Source organism: Symphalangus syndactylus, chromosome 3 (assembly GCF_028878055.3).
Source record: "Symphalangus syndactylus isolate Jambi chromosome 3, NHGRI_mSymSyn1-v2.1_pri, whole genome shotgun sequence".
NCBI lineage: Eukaryota > Metazoa > Chordata > Mammalia > Primates > Hylobatidae > Symphalangus > Symphalangus syndactylus.
This window is the reverse complement of record NC_072425.2, coordinates 116,865,863-116,885,802: the sequence shown is the minus strand read 5'-3', so window position 1 is coordinate 116,885,802 and position 19,940 is coordinate 116,865,863. Positions and strand designations below refer to the sequence as shown.

Here is a 19,940-nt window from a genome sequence, read left to right as displayed (position 1 = left end):
GAGACCACGGTGAAACCCCGTCTCTACTAAAAATACAAAAAGTTAGCCGGGCGTGGTGGCGGGCGCCTGTAGTCCCAGCTACTCAGAGAGGCTGAGGCAGGAGAATGGCGTGAACCCAGGAGGCGGAGCTTGCAGTGAGCCGAGATTGCGCCACTGCACTCCAGCCTGGGCGACAGAGCGAGACTCCGTCTCAAAAAAAAAAAAAAAAAAAAAAAAACTGGGACATCTAGGTGATATAGTCAAAATCTAAAATATTAGCATTTCAGAGGTATTTTTTGTTACCTGGCTATAAGCGGAAGTTTTAGAATATGTTCTCTTATATTCTTAGAAATCCATAGCAAATGGTGACTACAGTAGTTAGTAGAATTATAGATATTTTAAAAAGGAGATGGAGAGAATCAGATTTCAAAAGATACTTGGATTATCAATTTTTTTCTCACAGAAAGCTTATTTTGAACTTAAAGACTTGAAAATAATACATAATAAGTGGTGTGTTTCAAAATAGATTGTTATAAATTCTAAAACTTTATCTACTTTCATGAAAAGGACTTTAACCTGTCAGGCTAGTATATCAAGTTTATTTTGAAGACAGCAAATCTTTTAGAAAATTTCAAAATATCCCAAGAAGAAATGAATTGTTTGCATAATTCTAACTCTTCTCATGGTTTTACCACATTTAAAAATTTAAGATCTTAGGCTTTTCTTTACTGAACTAAATTTTAAAAATCCATACTGTATATACACACTATATACATCTATATAGAAAAATCATATATTTTACTTACAGGCAAACTGAAGTGTAGCTTCTCTACTAAGAATACTCCCCAAAGTGTTGGTTGCTAGACACTGATAATGACCAGAATCCTTTGCTTCACTTGGATTGCTTATAATGAAGGTGCCATCTATCAAACTGTAGCGATAATCACTTTCCAGATCTATTTCTGTTCCATTTCGAAGCCATCTTAGGAAAAATTAGAAGACAAATATGTATAATCCTCCCTGAGAGTGTCAGAATATCATTGATGGAAAGTTTTTAAGGCTTAAGAAAAATGATTAACAGTGAATTCCTACCTGTAACTGGGAACTGGATTGCCACGAACTTCACAATTCAATGCTACCTTCTTTTCATCAGAATCAGTTGGAAAAATAATATCATCTGGTTCTTGCACAAAAACTGGCCCATAGTCCACACTTTCTGTAAAGACAAAACAGACACATTTTAAACTTCCTTAAACTAGCAAGATACTTTGTGTTTTTTTTTGTTTTCCATCTTACTTACATTCTAAATTCTTGCCCTTTTCTTGTAATCAACAGGTAAATTCCCAAAAGAAGGAATAGCTAGAAAACTGCATTGTTTTATTAAATTGTAAAGAACCAAATATAATTTTTAATCAACTGAAAATGCTGTTAAAGGTGTAATACATAAAAAACAAACATCTCAGACATTTATATTATAAATATACCTTTTTCATTTTTCAAAATCAGACTAAAGGATAATAATATTAAGCACAAACACTATCTTAAAAAACCTGAAAGTTTGTAAAATTCTTAGAATGTTAAAAATAATACACATGCAAAAGTAATATATTAATATTGTGTCACTACTTAGGAGCTACAGGTATGAAAATGTTAGTCCTCTTACATTTTTGTATATTCTTTATTAATTCACTGAAGCACTACGTTTAGTGCTAACAATTCTGGGGTGTAAAAAAATGATGTAACATGAATAAAGGTATTTTCATGGAATAAATAAGACACACTTTCAAAAAAAGACAACTTAATTAAAATGGCAAAACTTTATACAACTAGGCAATAAGATCAGAAGACAAAAGGCATAAAAACAAGTGGAGGCCAGTGGGAAGAGCACATAAATTTATTGCCTACTATATACCAGACACTCGATTCTATTTTAGTTAGCTAATACTCAGAGAAATTCTGTGTGTGATAAAAGTAATTTGAAGCTAATGAAAATTTCATGAAGAAAGTGAAACTAAAAATGGACTTCAAATGTCAACTTGGACTTGAGTTTTAGACTAAGTCAGCTGGAGAAATGATGAGCAAATGTACAGAGGATAATACAAGTTATGTTAGCCCACAGTTATGTAAGCATTCAGAGGATCATGTGTCTATCTAAGATCTATAGCATCGTGAATTGTGAATTTGTGAAAAAGTAAAGCTTTTTTTGCTTAATTTTCATTGATCATGAATTTGATCACATAATAGCCCTAGATCGGGTTTCTCAGTCTCTGTACACTGATGTTTTGGGACAGATCTTTCTGTTGAGGCGGGGCTGTCCTGTGCATTGTAGAATGGTTAGCAGCATCCCTAGCCTCTACCCACTAGATTCCAGTAGCATCTCTCTCCAATGTGTAATAATAAAAAATGTATCCAGACATTGTTATATGTGCTCTAGGATCAAAATGACCTTTGTTAAAAACTACTGCTATAGATAAAGAGAAATTATGTCAGTAAAGACGTATTTCCAATATACGTATTAAACAGAAGTTTATATCTTCTGCAGATAATGACAAGAAAATATTAAGAAAAAAAGTATAAAAATAAATGTTCCAGGAGATTTGAGCTAAAAAAAATTTCTGGGAAAAGATGTACATCTCATATTTAGAAGAACAAATTCGGAGTAAAATGATTTGCTTTCTTTAAATATATTTCTTTCAATATTTTACCTTGGTGAAGTAAAACAAAAGTTTTCATAGTATTCTAAACCAAATAAAAATTGAGCACTCACTATGAGCATGTACTGACAAGTATTTTCTTTGAATCCTAGATAACCTAGATGCAGGTTATTTGTTTGTTTTTGAGACAGTCTCACTCCCACTCTGTCTAGAGTGCAGTGGCACGATCTTGGCTCACTGCAACCTCTGCTTCCTGGGTTCAAGCAATCATCCTGCCACAGCCACCTGAGTAGCTGCAATTACAGCCACCATGACTAGCTAATTTTTGTATTTTTAGTAGAGACGGTTTTTGCCATGTTGGCCAGGCTGGTCTCGCACTCCTAACCTCAAGTAATCTGCCCGCCTAGGCCTCCCAAAGTGCTGGGATTGCTGGAGTGAACCACCTCGACTGGCCTAGCTGAAGTTTTTTTAAGCTACAAAAAATATTACACCAAAATAACCAAAATATGTTTCACTGTACCAAATCATATTGCTGTCAATTAAAACTTTTATTCAGTAAGGAAAAGAAAAATAAATAATAAATAACTAGAGAAAATTATTGTCAAAATTTTGTATTTGTTGTTGCATTATGAGTTTATAAAAATTGGAAAAATTTCATAAATTTTTATAAATCACTTTTATAAATCAAATTTTAAGAATTAACATGCACAATTACATTGTGGAAAAAAAAACCCTTTCTGATCTTTACACATTAAAACTATGACTTAAACATTAAAAATACCTATGTTGCATAAAATTCACATATAAGTGTTATATTTTTATATAATAAACAATTCTTGAGCTTTAGAGTTGGACACATGTAGGTTCAAATTCTACTATGTTTTAGCTATGAACCAAACATCTTTGATTATCTGCTACTCATGTACTATTTGTGGATAATAATGCCTGCTTTACAGTATTAGTATGAATGCCAGTTGTCATTAACATTTGCAAATATCTTGTATATTGCAAGCACTGAATAAATTGTGATTAATAACTAATATTTACTTGTAGCATAATTACTATATGCCAGACATTATGCTGAATACTTTTCATGCATAATATCATGAAACACTCACAATCACCATTGGCAATAATTAGTCCTTTTATCTTAGAGATGACAAAACAGACAGAAAACAATTAGCTAAATCTACAAAGGAAATACCCGGGAGTGGTGGCTTACACCTGTACTTTCACCACTTTGGGAGGCTAAGGTGGGTGCATCATCTGAGGTCAGTAGTTTGAGACCAGCCTGGCCAACACGGTGAAACCCTATCTCTACTAAACATACAAAATTAGCTGGGCGTGGTGGGGTGTGGTGGTGCATGCCTGTAATTCCAGCTACTTCAGAGGCTGAGGCAGGAGAATCACTTGAACAATGGAGGTAGAAGTTGCAGCGAGCTGAGATCACTCCACTGCACTCCCGTCTGGGCAACAAGAGTGAAACTCCATAAAAATATATATATATATATGTATATGTATGTGTATATATGTGTGTGTGTATATATATATGTATATACACATATGTATATACATATATATAAATGTCAAACCTGGAATATAAATCTAAGGCTGTTGAATTTTTGAAACTGATTACTACTACCATGACTATTATTTCTTATTTTTCATTCTTCTCATTCTCTTTCTCCTTCATTCTCCTCCTCCTCTTTTGCTGATGCTGCTTCTGCTGCTTCTTTTCCTCCTCCTCCCCGTTTTCTCACTCTTATCATTATATTTATGTGCTAACATTTATAAAGCATGATTTTATATATATATATATATATTCTCTAATTATCTGAGCTCAGTATCATAGTTATTTCTAATTGCAAGGTGAGAACTCTAAGGTTTTTAAAGGAGACTCCTGCAAAGTTAGCTGTATAAGAAGACAGTTGACTTTAAGCTTCTCTGGTTCCACATTTTATGTTCTGAAAATTGTGAAAACAGGACAAGAGAAATAAAATATGGTCTGGCTGGGGAAAACTAGAGAAGTAAGATTTGGTAAATTATAGGCTAAATAATAAGGGACTAATGTGAACATGTATTTTATTATTACCACCCGTACTTTGTAAGACATCTCTTCGCTGTTCATTGTTAGTTCCCAAAGCACCTTAGCCCTATTCAGTGACTCCATCATTTTGCTGCTGTTAAGCCAGTGCGTCAACACAAATGACAGTAAATAGAAATGCGAAAAAAAAGTAAAGTATTTCAAATGCCAAGTTAAACAGTGGCTCCCTTCCCTTCCTTCTTTCATCTTAGAAGTAAAATTCATGTTAAGGGGGAAAAAAAAACCATGTCTACGTACAGCTTCCCAGTCCCCAGCAAAGATAATCAGTGATGTTTCTATTGTAAAGAGATTATAGATATACTGAGATACATTTTTTATTCATTCTGCTGTAGCAGTGAATTTTATCTTCTGGTCGTAATGATCCATTGTTTAAATCTGTATGCTTACATTCTGCACTCTTTTGCTTGATGGAATCTATAACTTGTTGGAGATAACACTTCAAATGCTGTATAATAGCAAATCATCACAAAGATCTTGCTAGCCAATTAATTAAACTCTTTAACCGAGTAGAAGCTTTCGACACATTTGTGTAATGGGCAGATGTCATCACACACAATGTCTCATAAGAGCAATGGTTTTGTGTGTTTTTTTTCTCTATCAGATCTCTTATTAACAAACTGCTAGATATCTGTAGTTGGCTGAACCTACAATGTCAGTGGTTATTTTCTGTGAAATGCCAGGGTCATACTCAAAAGGGTTTTTTTTTTCTTAGAAAAGAATTGTCTTAATTTGGAAATAATCTGTTTATTCTCTGCTACAAAGAATGATGAACTTCTCAAGTATACTTCTTAAATTTTCTCAATTTTGTTTGATAAGCATATTTTACAAAGTTTCTTATTCATAGTTCTTATTATGAGACTAGATACTTATGTGTCTTCCCATGGTTTTTCCATTTCTAAGTTCCTTATTTTTTACCAAAAGGAAGCTCTTGTATGATGTATTCCTTTTTGCATAGTTAAGAATGTATCTATTTTGTCTTTATCATTAAGACACAACTTGGCAGCTATCAAATTACATGTTCACTACTAATTTCACTATGATTTTGTGTGTATTTTTGCACCCTCTGGTAACATTGGACATTACCATGGTGAAGTAGTCTGACTCCGGCCTAACTGTCATCATTTTTAAGTGACCAGATTTTATGCATGGACACCCACAGGACTCTACCCACCCGTGAATATCAATAATTTTGGGGGATACGTCTTGGTGTTAGTCATCTTGTATGATTTTTTTTTTCTGTGGTTCAGTTGGCCTTTTTAACTTTCAGTCTTATGACTTTTTCAGGAAAATTTATTTCTCATTTGCTCTATTCCCCTCATACCAGTTAGGCATACCTTGTTTTTCTTTAAAAAGAAAAAAAAAATTCTCTCCATTAACTGTGTAATGGTTTCATATCTTCTTTTTTATTTGACTTTGTTGAGTTTGGTTGCTATATTACTATCTAATTAGGTGCAAATATATTACTACTACTAAGAGTTTCAACTCTTTAATCATTTTTTCTCTCTTCCATTTGTTTCCCGACCTCCAAAACTTACATATCATATTCTATTATCTTATATCTACTTGGGTTTCTTGTATTGCTTCTTTTAACTGATCTTAGTAATGTGATTATCCATAATATCTAAATGCATAGATGTTATATGTCTGTAGTAACGCTATTTCCTTTTTAGGATATCTGCGTGGTTCACAGGGAAAATCCTTAGGTTAGGAGTTTGACTAAAATCTGACGGTTTCTGAATCTCTTGCCTCCTTCCTTCTGCCTCAACTTCAATGGTCCTCCCATACAAAAACTTAGATTGAAATATATATATATATATATAAAACGCTTGTCATAGTAGTTCTTATTTCAATGCCTCCTTCGAAATATTCTGAAGTATCCTGAGTCATTTGTCCACTTTCACACAGACTTCATCCGATTATTTTACATTTATTAATGAACAGTTGAGTACACATTTCTTTTAAGGGCTGGATGACTTACCATTAGGTAAACTGATATTTGTCTTGAAGTCTGAGGACAAAGGCAACTGTTGGATATTTCTTTCCTCATTATTTTCAAGTCTTTTTTCCTTGTTTCAATGAAGGTAACCTTTTCAATGCCTCCTTTTCAATCTTGTTTGTTTTAATTGTATTTCAAAATAATGATATAAAGTAAACATGCCTTTTATATCATCTTTAGACAGATTAACTTGTGAAGAATTTTCCCAAAGCTACTTGGGGTAGTTTAAAAGATATGTCCATAATTTGTTTGATAACCCTCCCTTCAAGGAGTTGAGCTTAATTTCTTTCCCCGTGAGTGTCAGCTTGATTTAATGACTTATTTCTAACTATAAGCAAAAGGCATCCTACATTACTTCTAATACTAAGTAATGCAGCTTCCTTCTGGGGTACACTTTCCTCGTGGGTCACTCCCTCAAGAAGAAGACCGTTGCATATCCAAAGGAATTTTTTCAGGCTGAGAGTCCGACATGGTAAGGAACTGAAACACCTGGCTTGGCCGAAAGGCAGCAAGAAACTGAGGCCTACCAACAATCACACAGGTGAATTTTTAAGTGGATCCTCCCTTTGTAGAGTTTTCAAATGAGAATGGAGCTATAACTGACAGCTTGACTGCAACCTCATGAAAGACCTTGAGCCAGAACCTCTCAGCTAAGGTACTCAGATTTCAGACTTGAAGAGAAAATGCTTGATTGTTGTTTTAAGTTGCTAAGTTTTGAGGATTTTTTAAATATAGGAATAGGTAGCTAATAAACTGTTTTTTCTCTCCCTATATTAATTATAAGAAAATTATTTTAAAAATAAAAGATGAAAAAACAAAAAATAAGAGATAAAAGTATAATTTACAAAGAGTGATACTGGAGAAAATAAAAGTACTTGATAGATGTTTGATTTTTATACTATCACAGAGCCATAAGCTTTCAGAACTGGAAGAATCATCATTCATTTCAGGCATCATTTCTAAAAATATCTGTGGGATCTATATCCAGTCTTAGCTTGGTTACATCCAGTAATACATGAGGTCATAACAGATTATTGTCTGAAAATGAAGTTCATCTTAAAATTAAAACCGTAAATTTGTGTCCTAGATGAGGACAGATTTTTACCCAATTCTACTCCATAATAGACATACTTTACTCAAGATTTTCTGGTAATTACATTTACCTGCATGTTAATATAACTATTTAACTTATAGAAATTGCCATATTTTCTATATTTTATAAACTTCATACTTTAAGATTAAAATTTGAAGTTTCTACTACGAATACCTTAAGTAAGTCCCTCTAATAAAATATTATGAAAAATGAGAAATTAACAAAAATGAAGTTTTTTTTTTACTTTTAGCTTTTACTAAAACAAAGCTGTTTCTATATAAGCCATAGAACCGACCTTAAATAATTTTAATCATAATCACTCAATAAAGAAGTATTTCCTAAGAGCCCACTTTATCCTTGATGTTGAAATTATCATAGTGTAATTTTAATGTCATCATTATCACGTTATATTTGATGGGTTTTTTTTTTTAACTCATGTGTGGCAAGTACTGGCTAGATGCTCCCTAATCCCATTTCCTTTTCCTAGGAACACTGGGACACTTTCCTGGCCTTTTATAGGTTTGACATGGGGCCATGTGACTTAGTTCTAGACTGAAATGTATGTAAAATACAGAACTAGATACAAAAAAAACATGCACAATCATTTATCCTCTTATTTGTCAGTTTTCTAAAGGTAAAGGAGCAGAAGATGCCAATAAGACTTTAATAGATATCAAAGATATTAGATCAACTGAAAAGTGGTTCCAAAACTTTCCATATGGAGAGCACTTCATTCAACAACTAAGCAGAATGTGATGTGAATACAAAAGAAACATGTTATTGTGTTAAGAAGTAATTTGTTACAGTGTCCAGAGTTTCTGATGTTGGCTAATATTACATTAAAATAAAATCATTTTAAACTATTAAAGAAGATGTAATTTCATTAGGAAACAAAGTTCACTGAACTGTATATCATCATTATGTCAGAAGCATTTGAAACAGAGCAACTCCATCGTGAATAGGGGCTGGGAAAAATGAGGCTGAGACCTACTGAGCTGCATTCCCAGATGGTTAAGGCATTCTCAGTCACAAATAAGACAGGAGGTAAGCACAAGATACAAGTCATAAAGACCTTGCTGATAAAACAGGCTAAAGCAGCCAGCCAAAATCCACCAAAACAAAAGCAGCCACGAGAGTGACATCTGGTCATCCTCACTGCTACACTCCCACCAGCACCATGACAGTTTACAAATGCCATGGCAAAGTCAGGAATTTACCCTATATGGTCTAAAAAGGAGAGTCATGAACCACAATGCGATACCATCTCACACCAGTTAGAATGGCATCATTAAAAAGTTAGGAAACAACAGGTGCTGGAGAGGATATGGAGAAATAGGAACACTTTTACACTGTTGGTGAGACTGTAAACTAGTGCGACCATCGTGGAAGACAGTGTGGCGATTCCTCAAGGATCTAGAACTAGAAATACCATTTGACCCAGACATCCCATTACTGAGTATATACCCAAAGGATTATAAATCATGCTGCTATAAAGACACATGCACATGTATGTTTATTGCGGCACTATTCACAATAGCAAAGACTTGGAACCAACCCAAATGTCCATCAATGATAGACTGGATTAAGAAAATGTGGCACATGTACACCATGGAATACTATGCATCCATAAAAAAGGATGAGTTTATGTCCTTTGTAGGTACATGGATGAAGCTGGAAACCATCATTCTCAGCAAACTATCACAAAGACAACCAAACACCGCATGTTCCCACTCATAGGTAGAAACTGAACAATGAGAGCACTTCGACACAGTGTGGGGAACATCACACACCAGGGCCTGTTGGGGGTTGGGGGAGTGGGGAGGGATAGCATTAGGAGATATACCTAATGTAAATGATGAGTTAATGGGTGCAGCACACCAACATGGCACATGTATACATACGTAACAAACCTGCACATTGTGCACATGTACCCTAGAACTTAAAGTATAATTTAAAAAAAGAAAAATTAAAAAAAAAAATAACAAGGGGAAGCATGAACAAACCACTCCTTGTTTAGCATATAATCAAGGAATAACCATAAAAATGGGTAATCAGCAGCCCTTGGGGCTATCTGTTTATGGAGTAGCCATTCTTTAATTTCTTTACTTTCTTAATAAACTTGCTTTCACTTTACACACTTGCCCTAAATTCTTTCTTGCATTAAGATCCAAGAACCTTCTCTTGGGGTCTGTATCCGGACCTCTTTCCTGTAACAATTAGATTACATAGTCTTGCTGATAAACCATCTTCTCTAGTTCAGACCACTTGATTGCTTACTACTTAGCTAGCAATCAGGTAGGCCTAGGGCCTATGACAGGAGGCATTTAACCAGTCAACCATATATTTAGCTTGACCAGTTATAGTGCTCCAGTTTTGCTTTGAGTCAGGATGCCATTGCCCATGTGCCAAGTCAAATCTGTTAATAAATCATGTTCATGATAAAATTTAGCCGGAAGTACTGACGACATAAGGCCACAAATTTGTAGACGCAGGAATCCTCCAATTGTCAGAAGACAGTGCTAAAAATTTTAAAAGCTTGCGTAGACACAGAGGGTTTATAAACCGCAGATTGTGTTTACCATTGAGGGAATTAAAGAGAGCAAAATTATGTGCTTAGCCTTAGTAGAAAAATAATTTGCTTCCTCTAAGGACCACCGTTTCCCCACCAAAAACAGCATTGTAGTCTCTGAATCAGGACAAACAGAAGAACATGCTCCCCGCCCCCGAAAAAAGTCTGAGCTATCTAATTTGAATCACTCCTAATCCAGACTGCCTCTCTGCAAAGATAAAATATCTTAACCTAACCATCTCATCACAAATAGAAGAATGAAATGCACCCTACACTTAATTAAGTTTGCTCCTACTAAAATCATAACAACAATAAAAACAGATGAAATCAAGGACCAGTTTATATTTATAGAGTGAGGAACAGGTATAGTGTCAGTTCTGGTTAATAATCCTTGCCTATGTCCCCTGAAAGCATATATCCTGCATGTTTCTGAGGTGTCAAATAATAAGAGCTTTCAATTAACCTATGTTACCTTGAAAATTTTTACTTTAAACCTTGGTCAATGTTTTAAATCACTTAAATGTCACTCTTTGTACTCAAATAACTACTTTAGAATAATTATTAACAACTCAGTTGTTCCTTTTTAAACCACATTATACCTCTTAGGTCTGTGAAACATTTGCATTGACACAATTTTAAGAGATCAAAGCTATTATCAGAAATAACAGTATCAGGTTGGAAACAGAGTAGATACTGAGGACTTTTCTGGTTGCTCAAAGCCAGTGAGCAGCACTCACCTTTCCAGGTACTGCTCCATTTCTCTTCTTTATTTTATGAGACTAGCTCAGAAGTTTTTACTCATTGACTATGTCTATCTCCTCACCTCAATCAAGTATCAGTGACTGACTACTGTGCCTTTCTTGATTATTTTCAATCATAAAGCCTGGGGATGACCAAAGTATAACATTTGAATTCTCTTTGCCTAATATGGACCAGTCCACAATATTCACAACCATGTTTTTTCATCGTCATGCAACACAGTAATTCTGAATGCAGCCTTTTTCTGTACTCCCTAAATGTGGCCATATGTATAGCAAATTATCAGATTAACCTCTATCCAAATATTTTTAAGTAGATTAGAATATGTATTTTCATCATTTCAGATCACTAAAAATTTTGATGCTTCTTTAAGTGTATCACCAGGGAATATCTGTAAAAGAATAGAGCTAATTAAAATATAACCAAAAGCTTCCTTATTTTTTTTGTGAATCACATTTTTAAAACATCACAAAACAATCACTAAATTTGCTCTAAATGGAATAGCTTTTGTTGCTAAAATGATCTAACTACTATGATAAACAATAAAGTGGAATCAGACACGATGTTTTCTAATTCTCACTGGAAATAGAATATAGCAAGTACAGATACATTCCATGAATATGAGAATATTTTAAACAACAGTTCACATTTACATGGGATTTGTTATTGTTTAAGTGAACTACTATAATCAAATTTAATATCTGTGACTAAAATAAATCATCAACATGACCACTGAAGATAAAGATACATGATTTTAATAATGTAAATTCTCTTGAGTGTAGTAAAATAATATATGCAAGGTTCTTTTAGTTTTCCATATATCTTACTTAAATTTGGATAAAAGCTTCCATGATTACACATGTGTAAACAAAAACTATTTCATATTCATTGATACTTAACTTTCTATTTAATAAAATAGCATAGGGTATCAGCTATGATTTCAAGGTGTTTCCCTTTAAAATTTATATTAAAAGTTAGTTGATATTGTAACAGTATTAAGAGGTGGAACCTTTAAGAGGTGATTAGGCCATTATTGTTGCAATTGCATTATCCATTCTTGCTCTGTCTCTGCCCTTCCATCTTTACCATATGATGACACAGCACGAATGTCCCCACCAGATTCTAGCACTTTGTATCAGACTTCTCTGCCTCCAGAATTGTGAGCCAACACATTTCTGTTCATTTTAAATTACCCAGCCTGTGGCATACTGTAACAGAATCACAAAATGGACTAAGACAGAATGCTATCATTAGTTTACAAAGAAGAAGCAGCCATTATATAAAGGCTCAAAGTTTTTTTTTCACAAATTACTCTTATAATGAGCTATTCAAGTTACTGATTTAGTACTTGACCAAAATCATTGTACATATCTCTGAAGATCTATATAACTATTATTATTTTATTCTATTTCAAATAGAAAGTATAATACATATGAATGTGCTATACAATCATGATACTTATCAAATACTTTCAAAACTTTAGAGATTAAAATAATAACTCTTGGGATGAGTTAATGTACAGCTTGCACACAGTAGATGGTCAATATCTCCTACAGAAAAAATTTAAAAGTACATCTCTGTTTAATAAACTTACACAGATAATGTTTTATGTTCACTGTAGTAATCCTATTCTAAATATGTTATTGACCGATGAAAGAAAAATGAGAGAGCTGCATAAAAATTAGCATCACAAACATTCAGAAAGCATTTTGATTATTGTTATCATTATAATATAGAGAGGTAAAGTAATTGTATAAAAGAGCCATTCAAACTACTTTTTAGAGCCAATCTGTTTAGAAGCCTCTAAAAGTATTTGTTAAAATATTGCAAACAAAGCTACGTGTAAGTTATTACAGATATACACTTTGTCTCTATGAAAATGTTTCTGGGCCAAAACAGACCTAACAAAAATATGTGTTATCACTATATGCTGCTCATGTTTCTTCTGGAATTTACTCTAACAATTTAGTCTAGTCTTGTTTTAAATTTTACCTTTTAATGTAGTCTCACATGGTTGGAATTTTATAATGGATTCAGGCTATTGCTGTTATAATGCTGAAAACATTTCAGGACAAACAGAAGACAATCAGACATAATAAAACTTAAAAAGAACCAATGAATGGGCTGGGCACAGTGGCTCATGCCTGTAATCCCAGCACTTTAGGATGTCAAGGTGGGTAGATCGCCTGAGCTCAGGAATTCGAGACCAGCCTAGACAACATGGTGAAACCCTATCTCTAACAAAATACACAAAAATTAGCTGAGCATGGTAGTGTGTGTGCCTGTACTTCCAGCTACCAGGGAGGCTGAAGTTAGAGAATCGCAAACCCTGCAGGCGGAGGTTGCAGTGAGCCAAGATCAGGCCATTGCACTCCAGCCTGGGCCACAGAGTGAAGCCCTGTCTCACATTAAAATAAACAAAAACAAAACAAAAAGCAAAAATTCAATGAACACAGCTGCTCTGATCAAATACATCTATGTGGAGAGACTCTAGTAGAATACAGGGTGATAAACTATTATTTTCTCTCTATCTCTGCTACTACTGCTTTCCTTGAAATAATTATCAGTTTTCTCCTTTATAAATGTGAAAGCATCTTTCTGACCCCCCTTACTTCCTTCCTCCCATGAGAGAGACTTTATTATTATTTTAAATCTGCATGCTCAGAGGTCTTTCAGGCAACTGCTGCTAAAAAGATTCCACTGATTAATGGAGGCTTGCTGTTAACACAGATAAAATTTTTAGACTCCTTAACAAGAAGCCTAAGTCTATTTATAATTTCATTGCAGCCATTCATACTTTGCTACAAGTATAATATATAACGTGCAGTTCCTTAAACATAGGAGTGTTCTCTCTTACCCCTTTGCCGTTGAACACATGATTTCTTTTATCTATAATGTACTTCTACACATGCAATATATTTTAGATCCAGTATCACTTTCTCAATTTTGCTTCACCCAGTCATACAACACAGGTTAAATCTGATGCCTCTATTCTAGGCTACCAAATAATACTGTACCTCTGTCACGACACCTGTAATAACAGGTTGGATGCCTTTTGTGTGTATGTATGTGTGTCCGTTTCTGTGAGCATGTAAGGCTACAGTACATTGAAAGGTGTGGACTTGCAAAGATGAAAGCAGGCAGATACAGCTTCTTGACTGTGAACTTAGTTAAGCTATTCCCAGGCAAAGTGACTGAATCTCAATATCCCAATAGAACTATAATGCTTCAAAATGTCATTTTTTTTATTATTTTTTATTATTATACTTTAGGTTTTAGGGTACATGTGCACAATGTGCAGGTTTGTTACATATGTATCCATGTGCCATGTTGGTGTGCTGCACCCATTAACTCATCATTTAGCATTAGGTATATCTCCTAATGCTGTCCCTCCCCCCTCCCCCTACCCCACAACAGTCCCCGGAGTGTGATGTTCCCCTTCCTGTGTCCATGGGTTCTCATTGTTCAATTCCCACCTATGAGTGAGAACATGCAGTGTTTGGTTTTTTGTCCTTGCGATAGTTTACTGAGAATGATGGTTTCCAGTTTCATCCATGTCCCTACAAAGGACATGAACTCATCATTTTTTATGGCTGCATAGTATTCCATGGTGTATATGTGCCACATTTTCTTAATTCAGTCTATCGTTTTTGGACATTTGGGTTGGTTCCAAGTCTTTGCTATTGTGAATAGTGCCGCAATAAACATACATGTGCATGTGTCTTTATAGCAGCATGATTTACAGTCCTTTGGGTATATACCCAGTAATGGGATGGCTGGGTCAAATGGTATTTCTAGTTCTAGATCCCTGAGGAATCGCCACACTGACTTCCACAATGGTTGAACTAGTTTACAGTCCCACCAACAGTGTAAAAGTGTTCCTATTTCTCCACATCCTCTCCAGCACCTGTTGTTTCCTGACTTTTTAATGATGGCCAATCTAACTGGTGTGAGATGGTCATTCTAAGAACTGGTTCTTATCTAGAGTTTGGAAGGACAAGATGGCAGTGACCATAAATTGGTTAAAAATAAGAGGAAAGCACAGAGTTGACAGGGGGAAAATAATAAAAACACTTCCTTTCCACATGTACTTGCAAAGAAAAACAAAAATTACAACATAGATAAAAAATTCTATGTTGCAAAAAAAAAGTCAAAGTCAATAATAGGAATAAGAACTTATCCCAGATTAAATACACCTATAATTCTATCTATCAGGACTTTAAAATAAATATGCTTACAATACTCCAAAATACAAATGCAGGAATGGACTTCCTTAAACTAAGTAAGCATATATAACACACAAAAAGTGTAGAAATGAAGAATAGACGAATCAGAAAAAGAGCTGGATTTTGCACATTTGAAAAGAAAGATGTTGTGTTTTCTTTGAAATTATAACATTTCTATATTATATTTTCTTTTGAATTGTCTCCTAAGTGCTGAGTGAATAAGCAAAAATAAATTTACTTTTAGAAAGTACATAGTAAAAGTACAAAATGTCAAGCATTAGAAAAAAATAACTTCCACAGGGCAGTCTACTAACAAAGAAAACAACAACCAGATTGATAAACTTGCCCGCTACAAAAGAGGCCAGCAGATACTTAAAGTATAAAGGGAACATAACTATCAACCTAGAAATTTTACACTTTCCAAAACCATCTATCACTCAAGAGTAATGGCAAAATAAAGATATTTTCAGACAGATAAAGACTAAGATAGTTTGTCACAGTGATATCCTTTTTACTACAAAATATGCTTCATCCAAAAAGTGAACACAGAGAAAAATTACAAGAAATTATGACTATAGATAGTGATGTTACAGAAAATATAATTAAGTATTGATTTTTAAACATATTTTTGTGAATAAGGTAAAATTAGCAAAAGAGAAAACACTAAAGCATGCTTATGTTTGAAACGACAAAATTATCAAATAACGTTATACTTGAGAAATTTCTTAATTTCATTAATGATAATCACTATAGACTAAGTTAATGGTAATCACAAAAGATATAGGCATATGATGCAAAAAAAGATACAAGAGAGAGGAATTACGTATAGAAAACTATCTAACGGAAAGCAAGGGAAAAGCGAAAACATCCTAAAGAAATTAAAGAGTCTGGCAGATACTGGCTACTTTTAACCAAATCTTTTCTGTTTTCCTCCTAAGCACAGAAGCAATTTTTACAAACTATTTTTACAAGCAATTTTTCCAAATATAGGCTCTAACACATACTGTATGAACAAGAACTAACAGAAATAACAGACAACAGTAACAGATTGATAGGGCTCTATATACCAACTTAACAAATACTATGCTAATTCTTACTATATTATTATTTTCGAGGAGACAAAAACTGTATGAGATCTAGGAATAAACTTAAAGATGTGAAAAATATTTCCCAAAAAGTTAAACCATGTTACTGAAGGATTTAAAGTATATTTGAACATATATGAGAGAGTGGTTTCACAAATCAGTGGAGATCACTAACATTGGTTAATACATAGTACTTCAAAAATGGAAAACAAATAAAATTAGGTAATTACTTCGTATTATATACAAAAATAATTTCATGTAGTTTAAACACCTAAATATGAAAATCAAAATTTAAATTTGGAAGGAAATAAAAATGTAAGGTAAAAAGTGTTTTTTTAGGACATGAAAAGCACAGACTACAAAGGAAAATATTGCTATATCTCATTACACAAAATAAAAAAATTCTGTTTAACAAAAGATACTACTGACAAAGTAAAAAGGTAAGTTACATTCTGAGAAAATATATCTGCAATGCATTTAACCTATTAGTGACCATTGATTTGTAAATTTCTTACAGTTGAAGTAAAATATTCTAACAGAAATAACAGTCAACATATATGAATAAGAAATATGCATTAGAAAAAAACAGAATGTCCAATATTTATATGAAATTTCAACCTCACTAGTCAAGAAAATGCAAACTAAACCACAATAAAATGGTATACTATACTCAAGAGATTGCCAAAAAAATTTTATGTTGGTGTCAATGTGGAGAAATATGAACACTCATACAATAATGCTGGTAGAAGTGTCAATCACTTTGGAAAGCAATTTGACAGTATCTGGAAATGTTACAATGCTTTTATATAAAAATTGCACTCCTAAAATACATATAATACAATTACCAATGAGGCATGAAAAAATGCATTTGACATGTAACAGTGTAAAATTAAAACAATCTAAATATTTACAAAAAGGGAATGAATAAAGAAACTGTAATTGAGTCCTAGTGTGGTATGCTTTACAGGAAATGAAATGAACTTAGAACTGAAGATACCAAGATATATGAATCTCTACGATATAATGTTGAGCCAGAAAAGGTGGATCATGACTGATATACACAATATCATTGACATAAAAATTTTAAAGAATAGTATATATACTTTATAGGCTTCATATGTATAGAAATATAAATATATGCATGTAAATGACAAAATAACTATAGTGGTTCCTCTATGAGTGGAGAGAGTGTGAGACACAATCCAAGCAAAATACTCAAGAACTCTCAACTTAAATTTTTTTTTTTTTTTTTTTTTTTTTTTTGAGACGGAGTCTTGCTCTGTCTCCCAGGCGGGAGTGCAATGGCGCGATCTCGGCTCACTGCAAGCTCCGCCTCCCGGGTTCATGCCATTCTCCTGCCTCAGCCTCCCGAGTAGCTGGGACTACAGGCGCCTGCCAACACGTCCGGCTAATTTTTTTTTTTTTTGTATTTTTAGTAGAGATGGGGTTTCACTGTGTTAGCCAGGATGGTCTCGATCTCCTGACCTCGTGATCCGCCCACCTCGGCCTCCCAAAGTGCTGGGATTACAGGCTTGAGCCACCGCGCCCGGCCTCAACTTAAATTTTATGTCAAAAAATACTGAAACAAATTTGGAAAAATATTAAAGTTTAATAAAGTTAATATGTAGTCACAAGACACTTTCATGAAATTATTATTTCCTTTATGTTTTCAATATATGACAATTTCTAATGTAATGAATAAAGAATACATTTAATATAAACTATGAGCAAGTAAAATAGTAGAACGATTGGAATTATATCTCTTCTAATTGCAGCATTTGCCTTTTCTTTTTTTTTTTTTTTTTTTTTTTTTTTTTTTCAGATTTTCTCTGCAGCATCTGTTTATGTAACAAATAGGACTACAAAGTAGGCCTTGTAGAAAATATGAAGGAGAACAAAGAAGAATGCATAATCAAGACCTGAATAAACAAATCTGGGCTGAATATAGGAACTGGCTTCCTAGAAAAGAATACCAACCTGTTGAGATGATCACAAGATGACACAGCAACTTAAAATAGATGAAACATGCAAAGGAAACTTTAAAGCTATGAAACTATGAGAATGATTTTCTGCAGAAATATAGAATTATAGTAAAAATAGTAGAAAGGAAACCCAGAAAATGAACAAAGATTATGTGTTTATTACCTCACAGCCTTCGTGGGTCAGGGAAGCAGGTGTGGCTCAACCCTTGCTCTTTGTCTTTCAAAAGGTGGGAGGCTGTCTCATCCCAATGTTCGAATAGGTACGGATACACGTGTCAACTCACTCACGTGATTACACATAGGATTCAAATTCCTTAGGGGTGTTGGACTGAGTCCTTCACTTACTCTTGGCCTGTTAGCCAGAGGCCACTCCCAGTGGGCCTGTCAATAGGACAGCTCTCAGCACGAGCTGACTTCCATTAATATGAGCAAGCCAGAAAGCAAAAAAGACAAACAAGATGGAAGCCAGTGGCTTTTGTAACCCATTGTTGGGAGTCATATCCCATTACTTTATTTATAATCTATTCTCCAGAAGCAAGTTAATAGCCATAGGCAACAGATAAAGTGAGAGATTACATCGTAAATGCCCAGAAGTGAGAATTACTGTGAGACATTTTAGTGTCTAGTCACTACAGGAGTTATATTTATTTCAGATTTTTTTTTTTCAAGAAATGAAGTATCACTAAGTTGAGATAATGTATATTCCCTCTCCTGGTACTTATTTCCTGCTCTCATTCTCCCTTTGTCCTCAGTGGTAAGCACTGCAGTCAACTTGCTATCTCAAGTTCATGTTTTAAAATTATACCATTTATGTGTATCCATAAATAGGATATATTTTTCCACTGTTTTACATAAGTGATATCATATTATATATAATACTCCATAACTTACCTTGTTCACTCTCTATTTTGAGGTCTATCCATTTTCTTTCTATTCACTTTAACAGTTTTAGTTCTCCATTAAATAAAAATAATACAACGTATCCATTCCCCTTCTGATGGACATCTGTTTCCAACCTTTACTATTAAACATATTGCAGTGAAGATGCATTTTATTTCCTTGTACTTGTATGGGAAGGTTTCTCCAAGTTGTATACCCAGAAGTGGAATCGCTTCCCCAAATTGCTCTGCAAGCTGAGTCTTTATATTTTTCATAAAAATCTTTGCTCTGTCTGGGGTACTTATTGGCTTAACTCTGAACGGGAGTGGGATGACTTTTTATTCAGGCTCTGTTCATTTTCTCATTTTTCATAAGAGCATGTCAACCTCAGCTTTACTCTCTATTAAGGCTAAAGGGAATTACCTGACAAAAGCCATATGTCAGACTCTTGTCAGAGAAAAAGAACTCAAAGTCACATCTAGCTAAGATTTACAAAATGCTCAGAAGAGAAAACAGTAGTTATGGAAGATTACTTGGAAAATACTCAGATTATCCATTCTTCCTTATACTCTAAAATACAGATTAAACTAGATTAGCAGAGGACCAAATTATAT

At 34.0% G+C, this 19,940-nt stretch overlaps 1 protein-coding gene across 1 annotated transcript in view; it reads right to left on the bottom strand.

Annotated features, from left to right (window-relative positions):
- The window catches only part of CNTN5 (contactin 5), a 1,372,716-nt gene that overhangs the window by 510,827 nt on the left and 841,949 nt on the right, over positions 1–19,940 (bottom strand). Inside the window, exons 5-6 of the mRNA XM_055272872.2 lie at positions 1,072–1,195; positions 786–961 (exon numbers count right to left, since the gene is read on the bottom strand). Of these exons, the coding sequence (XP_055128847.1) occupies positions 786–961; positions 1,072–1,195 (300 nt within the window). The remainder of the gene's footprint in view (positions 1–785; positions 962–1,071; positions 1,196–19,940) is intronic.